The following is an 8,879-nucleotide window of genomic DNA, read 5'->3' as shown; positions in this document are numbered from 1 at the left end:
TGCACTAATTTGTGTTTTTTATGCATCAATTTATGGTGTAAATGTCTTTCACTTTGTCAAAAGAAAAGTCCTCTGCCACTTTAATGCCTTCATTGGGGGAGGTGACAAATGCACTTGCTCTAAATATTGAGCAGGATGTGCCCCCTATGCCCCTTGAAATCTATGCCTTTGAATCAGTGCATGCTATTTTGAGAGTAAATATGGGTAAAACCTTCTTCGTAATGACAAAACCCCACACTAATTTAACATGAAATAATGCAGATATATCTACCAAGTAGGCCTATTAATGCTCATATTTAATTTAGGTAGGAAATGACTTCTGTGTTTCACCAGGTTAAAGTGCTGCAGCTCTTCATGCTCACTTTATCTGCAGCATTTGCCCTTTGAGCACCTCTGCTGTAATTAGTATCTTTCCCTGCACTGGTCTGATTACAGCAGCGTGTGGGTTGAAAGCAGCGTCTTCTCTGCATCCTGCATTCACCTCATAGTGAGCTGGACCGGAGCCAGACCCATAACATGACCCCGCCACACCTCGATTTCTCCTGGAGACCCCGTTGTCTCTATCTCGTGGCTTGATCCAGTATTGCAACAAGAAATGCACTCCTGGATTGATTTCATCCCCCAAAAGTGTGTTCTACTCGTGCGTGACACTGTGAAAGAAACTCCGAGAGGTTTCAGCTGGAATTGTCTCACTGCTCCAGGAAAGAGCACCACACAATCAAATGAGCAGTTTAAGGTCGCTGTGGCGCAAATATGTCGCTGTTTGGACAGAAATAGGCTGTACCACTTTGTATCCCGGCCTGTGGAAATAGTCCGGTCAGATCCACTTTCACAGTGAATCAGTGCGCAGCGGGGACGCGTGCAGCACGGGGGCTGTCAGTCCTCACCATCCCTCCCATTGGCTGCAGCAGGATGCTCGGCGTGTCTCCCGTTTCCTTGATCCTCACATGCAACTGGAGCTGACGGAGGTTCGCAATGGAGCGAGAGGGGGAGCCTTCACCTGTAGATATTTGACATTAACCTGTGTGTCCACCCACGCCCCAAATAACCCCACGCCACTTTTGAAGTGAAGGCACCGCGCTTCGGATATCGCATCGCTGCACAGTCGCTGGAAATAACTTCATCTTTCGGAGGTTTTTTTGCGGGCGACTGTCGCCCCGTTTGACGGGATACTGCTGGCTGTATGGAGGGATGTCGGCATGGCTTGCACCAGGAGAACCAAAACTTTGGTGTCCACATGCGTGATCCTGAGCGGCATGACCAACATTGTTTGCCTGCTTTATGTCGGATGGGTTACTAATTACATCGCCAATATTTACATCAAAGTTCCCATGCCTTTACCGGAGAGAAAGTTAGAGTTGGACAAAAGAGGGGACACTATCCGGATCATGGAGAGGCTCGATCGGCTGGAGAATGTGGTCAACCAGCACATACAAGGTAAAGCCTCCATCCTTTAACTTACTGTACTCACATTACCTTACATGCATCATCTGGGCTCCATCAAAAATAAACTTTTAAAGAGAAAATAGCTTTACTTTTAGTGTAAAGTCACAAAGTGTGTGTATTGTCTGTTTTTGGAAATCAATACAGCAGAAACTTCTTTTGTCTGGTAAAGATCGGGGTGTTTGGAGGGTGTGATGGAGGACTAAGGACTGTAAGAAAAGCTGCATGTCCCCATTTAAAGGATTAGTAGCTGCTGTGAGGCAACATATTTATGAATGGGCTTAAAGGCTAATTTTAAATATACTTCAATATAAGAATATGTTATTAGAATTCTGTCATAAATAGGTCCTACTGTTGAGTGTAATGTACAGTACACAGCATTGCTCTCCTGATCTACAGACTCATTTTTCATTCATTCATATTTGTGCCTTTTTATTAAGGTTCATTTGAATGTTGGTTGTGCAGAAACTATCTGCACAATCTTTAGAAAAGTACACAATATGAAGTCCCTTGTATCTTGAGCTTAGGGGCGCCACGGTAGGGGGAAAATGGGACTGATAACGCAATGCCCAATGACAGTGGGGTCCTCACAAAGCAAGGAGTGAAAAGTTTGTTTTTTTCAGCAATTTTTTCCAAACATAAATAATTAGTGTGACAAATTAAAATTGGCTGAATAAATTAGTTAAAAGACTGAACTTTGTATGTCAAAAATTAGTGGATGCTGTCTGAGGCTCCCTTTTTTAAAGGTGCAAACTGGTTTAGTCCACCCCTGCACTGGGATGTATCTCTAAACGCAGCTAGAGTTGGTTCATCTTTCCCCGAGGAAGGGAAATCGGACCTTCAGAAAAGAAAAGAAAGAAAGAAAGGAAAGGGAAAGAAGGCAAACTGACTTTGTAAAGAAAAAATCAAAAGATGTATAAAAGAGATTTGGAGTAAGAGAGGGCAGACGGGGGGCCACAGAGACTGCTTATGCACAGAACTCAGAACATGGTGCTACACCCCTGCTTGAACTGCACTCTACCTGAAAATGTATTGTGACAAAACATCATGCATCCTTACTGAGAGCTAGAATCCAACAAAGAAAAAATATCTGCATTAAAATACAGGTGAAACAACTTGTGTTGTTGAGACTCCACGTTGGACTCTAATTGTGACTATTTTCTGCTCAGTGTGTTCATTCAACCTCCGCTTATTTCTTACTTTAACAAGGTTAATTAGGAATCTTTATGGTAATCTGCTCCCTCCACATTGTTCCTTACTTTTGGGAATGTCTGGAATCCCTTTTCTCAAATTCCTTTCTCCGCTCTCGGTGTACAGTTACTTTACACTTGATCACACACAGTTAATTTCTCTCCCCTCTGTGTCTTTAAAAGAGCTGTTCTTGTCATCACAGGGGGGCTCGTTTTGGGCAGGTCCCAGTCTGAAATGGCAAAGAGCTGGTGCAGAAGTGAAACGCAGACAGAAATATACTCATGCTGCTTTGAGCAATAACGGCTCTGTCTGTGCTAGGCTCGGGTAAACATTCCTCTTGGAGGCAGGTCTCCATTTCAGCCTGGCACCCAGAGGCATCTGCAGGGCGGAGCTCTTTTCAGGTGACTTACCACCAAAGTGCATGTTTCAACTATTTCTTTTACACTGACACACTGATCATTTCGTGCTAGATTTGTGCTTAAAGAACATCAGTGTGGTCTGGGAACATTTTTACAGTGATTTTCCACTTTAGAAGGCCTTCATCTAACAGTAAAGATAATTATAAAAGAGATTACTCATAAAAAAAAGTCTGCCTGCAGCACCTCTAAAGCTCACTAATTAACACGTGAGAGCTCGGAAGTTAATGCACCCGGCCAGAAATAGTCAAACACATAACCTCCTGTAAAACCACAACTTGTCTTTTATACACTTTGGTTTCACACAGATTAAACAAACAAGATATAACGAGTTAATTAGGTGTGTTTCAGAGGTGTTGACCGGTAGATATTTCACCTTTGGAGAGATCCTGGCATGCTGTTTCCCCCTTTTTCTAGTAATTATGGTAAGCTAAGGTATAGGGTCTGGAGTTATTAAACCAGTTATTAAAATTAAGAGCTGGAGGAGACTGGTATAGAAAATTTTACGACTAGGTGTCAAAATTTGACTCATCAGCCGCTCCTGTTGGAAACATATTGATACCGTGTCCTAATGGCAAATGAAAAATAACATATAACATAGCTAGAACAAATAGCCATTTAACTGCGAAGAAGCGTTCAGCTCCCTGGTGATCTCCCTCCAACCTGCTGACAGCTTATTTTGGTTTTTATTGTGAAATGAGGAGGTATTGTATTTGATAATTCCTCATGTCATCCTTGTGAATCAGCTGTTTGTCATCAATTGTGGCACAAAGGAGCAACAGGATTAAATAGAAACACAATATTTGGTAAAAGTTAAGCTCAAAATGGTTAATTGCGTTGCCTGCGCTGCCATGGCACCTCGTCCATCGGCTTCAAATCCAAAATGATGCCAGATTGGTGCATTTTTACTTTTCTTGAGAGACTAACTCTGCCATGTCTCGTTTCCTCACCCCAGAAATATTTTGACTTTCTAGCAAGCAAACACAACAAACAGTGCTCGTCCCCCTCCCGCCACTACCGAATTTTTTATGTCCTTCATGTTGCCGGCAGTGCTTGGCTTGCAGCCTGTCAGAGACCAAAGCTTCAGTTAATTTGTTTAAAAACAATATGATGTTAATCATGTTGTCACACTTTTCTTTTCTAAGGCAACACGAGCTGGATGTAGTGTTGTGATGCTAACAGCACGGGTTGCTGATGAAGGCTACTTTTTGAAAATGACCCAACTCGCTTCATATTCACTGTAAAGACATCAGAGGGCATTTATCTCTTTCCCAAAATGTTGGATTCATCATTTAAAAACAAGTTGTAGCTCATTGTTTTTATGCCACTTTAAAATGTGGACAGTCATTCTGCAGTTTAAAAAAAGTTATGCATATCGAACCTTTTATAACTTTTTTCACTCCTTCTCTTATGAGCTCATGCACAGTCAGCCAGCATCATCATTGGCTGCTTTGGGTATTTGTACACACATTATCACTAATGAGTACAGTAAGTCTCAGCTCTTGATGTTTTATGAGTTTGCAAGTAGCACCGTTGTTGACAGCAAAAGCTGTTTGGGCTCGTGCTGGAGAAGACTGTTGATGTCATATCGGTGCACATTTGCAACAGTAAAAACCGCTCCAACAAAATGACCTGTCACTTTAAGTACAAGCCATATTGTCTGGATTTCCCTCATAATTACTCTGAATGCATCTGCTGCAAATAGAGACCCATAATCCGAGTCTGTAAGTGGCCGACGGCGTCAACAGTCAGAGAGCTCCTGGCAGAGCCAGAGTCATTAGTGCACTTACGACATCTCTAAAAATACATCTTTCTCCTATATCACGTTGTGAGACGAGAGCAGAAATTGTATATTCTGGCCTTTGCATTCTGAAGTTCACCACTGTGACTTGTACACTTAAAGGGTCCTGATGCACCATTCACTCAACCACATGCACTTAGTTCGAGTGCACTATAAGACCAACATGCTCACCACAGAACATTACTGCATGTGAGAGTGAAACATTTAACGGAGCAGCTGACTCATTATGGAGTCAGGGGAAATGTCTCTGGTGTCAGCGTCACACTCGGGAATGAGACAGAAACATTCCACTTCTTTAACTGTGTGATGAAGTTAAGTGGCCTGTTAACAGGACAAAGCAACGTGGCAACAGCACATTAAGCGAAGTCTGAGCTCTTTGTTGTAATAAGTACAGTCAGCCGAGGAGAATTTATTGGAAAGTTGGACTGAGCAGGTTCACACACGCCCACCATGAGGGCTGTTTGCAGCAACCTTTGAATGTGACCGTCTCCAGGAGAGCTATTTCTTCAAAATGAAAATCATTAGAGTACTTTATGTTTGCATACTTGTTGCATATATACAGTCAATTAAGCACCCTGATATGTGTCTTATGCACAGTAACATAGCTGTGCATATGTTTTAAATACTTTTGGATATTTAAATACTTCAACAATGCAGATGATTCCACATATAGCTGTGTATATTTGCTTTGTTATTCATTTTTTTTAATCTTCTTCTAATATTTATTGTGTGTACATTTGTTGACTCAGATGATGAGCTGTGGTGCACAATTACCCTTGCAGAGATAGTGTTGACTTGAAGCGACTAAAAGTCATTTTCATTATTTCATGATATGTCAGTCATTGTCTTGATGAATCATTTAGTCTATGAAACCATTTCTCAGAGCTCACTGTGATGTCCTCTAATTGTCTTGTTGTTTTTTATGATTTACAGTCCAAAACCTAAGTTTATTCAATTAACTGCCCTAAGTGGGTGATGAAAAACAGCAAACACATTTTAGAGGCTTGAACCAAAAATTGTGTGGCAGTTTAGCATGAAAAATAAAGGTCCCATATTGTAAGAAGTCACATACACATGTCTTTTTTTAATAAAAAGCAGGTATCAGGGTTTCCTACAAATTCATTTATTTGTGGCGGGGCCATCACAAACAAAACATCTGCCACCACAAAAAGATTTTCTATTTTTGGAGATGGACAGTTTATTAGGAGTGCTATTGGAATATATGTATGTACCTTGCAGTTATTCACTGCACATTCAGAGCAAAATGCCAGGTGCAATGAAAGTGAAACTCAACCATTAATTGTGCTGGATTTAAAAGTTATCATACACTCACTCTGCACTCTGCTTCTCCTCTCATCCATTGATCTGATCAGCGCTGACTGGATGGACAAATCAGTTATCCACACTTCCACTCAAACTGCTGCTGAGGGAAAATAACTCCTGATGAGTTTGCCTGCGCTGCATTCACAGACCTGCAAAAACATCCAAATTAGGGGTTACACATTTCGCCATGCACAGACACTGATTCTGTGGGAAAAACTAAAGCATAAATGCAATATTAATACTGTGAAAGTACCAAAACTATCAATTCACAGAGAAAAATGCACACAGTCCGTACTCAGTAACTGTGCCTTTAAACAAGCCGTCAGGACTTCAGCGAAGTTGTGATGTCACAACTACTATTTAAAGGTACAAATTGTCTGTACAGTGTGGTTACAGTGATTACCCAGCTGCTATGGCAATGCAGATGCTGAAAGTGCAGATGTTAAGGACCTGGAAAAACTGACCAGCCAGAGCAGACAGGGTTTTTTCAGGAGGGCGGCTTAAAGAGACAGATGCTAAAACAGTGTTTCAGACAGAGGGTGTATACAGGCATGCTCAGGCAGACAGTGTGAGAAAAATAAAGTGTTTTTTGAACGTTATAGCATGTAAACATGTTCTAGTAGAAACCCAAAATACAAGTATGACCCTGAAAACGAACATAATGTGGGGCCATTTAACCATTAAGCAATTTAAAGATTTATTTTCTTTCAATCAACTAATTGATTAATCAGCAGATTACTGCAGCTGGTAGAAGTTAATTCAATACAGTCGATGCCTCAGTTGAATAGTTTGTGTTAAAAATCTTACTTTCACAGCAGTTGTTTATATCTGATGGCAGTTATATTGTCAGTGCAGGATTTATATTGTTAGAGTTTAAGCAAACAGTGTAAGATATGTGCATGAATGTAACATGATGTTTCATTAGGATGTTTTTCTTGAAACAGCAGCATGTTTCCTGGGTTGCTTTGACCTCTAAGGATGTGTATTACCAGCATGTCGTCTGATTGAACGGCCACGAGGCCTGCGAGAGGCAGTCATTAACACAGCGCTGATTTAGCTGCAAATGATAGCGACAGTTCCCAAGATGGCTTGAAGCTAATCCACCCGTCAAGTCAATTGAGAAGCTCGGTAAATCAGCGCTCCCGCTGATGCTCAGAGGACAGTTACATTTGGATATTTATCTGATGTGATTTTCCAGAGCGACAGTGAGTGCAGCTGTAGAATAAGTGAGTGAAATTTGAAGGCACGTGTAAATACATGGATGTGTGCAGGTGTTTGTGTGCATGCTTGTGCAGGCAGGCTGTGGTATGCAGCTCAGGAAAGTACAAGTTACCTTCATACATACTTCCCTTTGAAAGTGCTCAGTCCATCGGGAGAAAAAAAACAGTTGAAAGGGTCTTTTGATACAGTTTTAGATGAAGGCAACCTTGTTTCTTACAAAATAAATCATGAGTTTTCTAATATTCTTTTTTCTCCTTTTACCATGTACTGTTATTTGATATAAGATGTCTAAATGGGTGGATTGAAGCTTTTAAGAATGTATTAAATACAAAGTTATCAAAGCATATTCAGTATGTATTGACTTAAATATCTTAGACAGACACAAGTAAAAATCTGTTTTTGAAATTGACTTCTTGTGCAGAGAGCTTGAGCTTACAGGGTTGATGTTTTTGTGTATGTTGTGTAACTTCCATTTTTGCATTTGGCAGCTCTTTTTTTCTTACATGCAGATGCATCATGATGGTAGGTTTATTTGTAGGTGATGATGATTATTTTTTGGTAATTTGGTTGTCAAATGCAAAAGATGAGCATTATGTGATTCTGTTCATGTGTTGTGTTGACAGGGGATATTTACCAAAACTGAAAATGAAATTAAGGATGCCCTTCTCTTAGTAGTTAATTGATTGGGACCTGCTTCAGTAGCGGCACAATACAATCAGTCAGAAGAGTGAGTGAGCGTGAACTGAGTGGCTAATTAAGGTGAATGAGGGGCAGGTGTGCCGGCAGGTGATTGGGGAGCGGCAGGAGCAGCTGAGAGCTGCTGCTGCGAGCAGAGTGAAAAACCCAAAGCTGTCAGCTACTATTTTCCAGGAAAACTATATTTTATATACTCAGTGGTCACTTTATTAGGTACTCCTGTAACATATAACACAATCCAATGCAACAGATCAGATAATAATGTTCAGATTTGATTTATACTGTCAGATGATTTGTATTAAACTATATATAGCAATGGGCAGTATGGATAAAATCAAATATCACAATATTTTTGATTAATGACCCCAGTATCAATATTGCAACAGTATTTTGGGTTGACTTTTGATGCTAAAATATTTCCACATGGCCTTCTTTTCTGTGTCAGGGTCTGGAAGCCGAGGCATTTCCCTCTTCCTCCCTTCTTTCCTGTGGCAGCTCCAAGTTTATTTCCCGTGGTTTATTCCTCTTTCTTTCAGCCTCTCTCCACTTATATTTTGGATTAAACTAGTCATGGTGCACCACATGAAGGGTATGCTGTTTTAGTGCACACAGCCTTAGAGGAGCAGAGTATATCCACTAGATGTGCACACATAAACCGAGGATTACACTTCTACACTTAAAATACAAATTAGTACAACATAGAAAGGAGAAATTGGTCCCTTTTTGGGTATTGATCTTATTGATGCTAGAAAGGATCTTCAAAATGAAAATATAGGGTAGTTTCTGTA

At 40.7% G+C, this 8,879-nt stretch overlaps 1 protein-coding gene across 1 annotated transcript in view; it reads left to right on the top strand.

Moving 5' to 3' along the window:
- Positions 1 to 1,181: 1,181 nt before the first annotated feature.
- galnt18b (UDP-N-acetyl-alpha-D-galactosamine:polypeptide N-acetylgalactosaminyltransferase 18b) overlaps positions 1,182 to 8,879 on the top strand; it is a 101,241-nt gene continuing 93,543 nt past the window's right edge. Inside the window, exon 1 of the mRNA XM_042486778.1 lies at positions 1,182 to 1,437. Within this exon, the coding sequence (XP_042342712.1) occupies positions 1,200 to 1,437 (238 nt within the window). The 5' untranslated portion in view covers positions 1,182 to 1,199. The remainder of the gene's footprint in view (positions 1,438 to 8,879) is intronic.

Source organism: Plectropomus leopardus, chromosome 1, assembly GCF_008729295.1.
Source record: "Plectropomus leopardus isolate mb chromosome 1, YSFRI_Pleo_2.0, whole genome shotgun sequence".
NCBI lineage: Eukaryota > Metazoa > Chordata > Actinopteri > Perciformes > Serranidae > Plectropomus > Plectropomus leopardus.
This window is presented reverse-complemented; position numbering and strand designations above follow the sequence as displayed.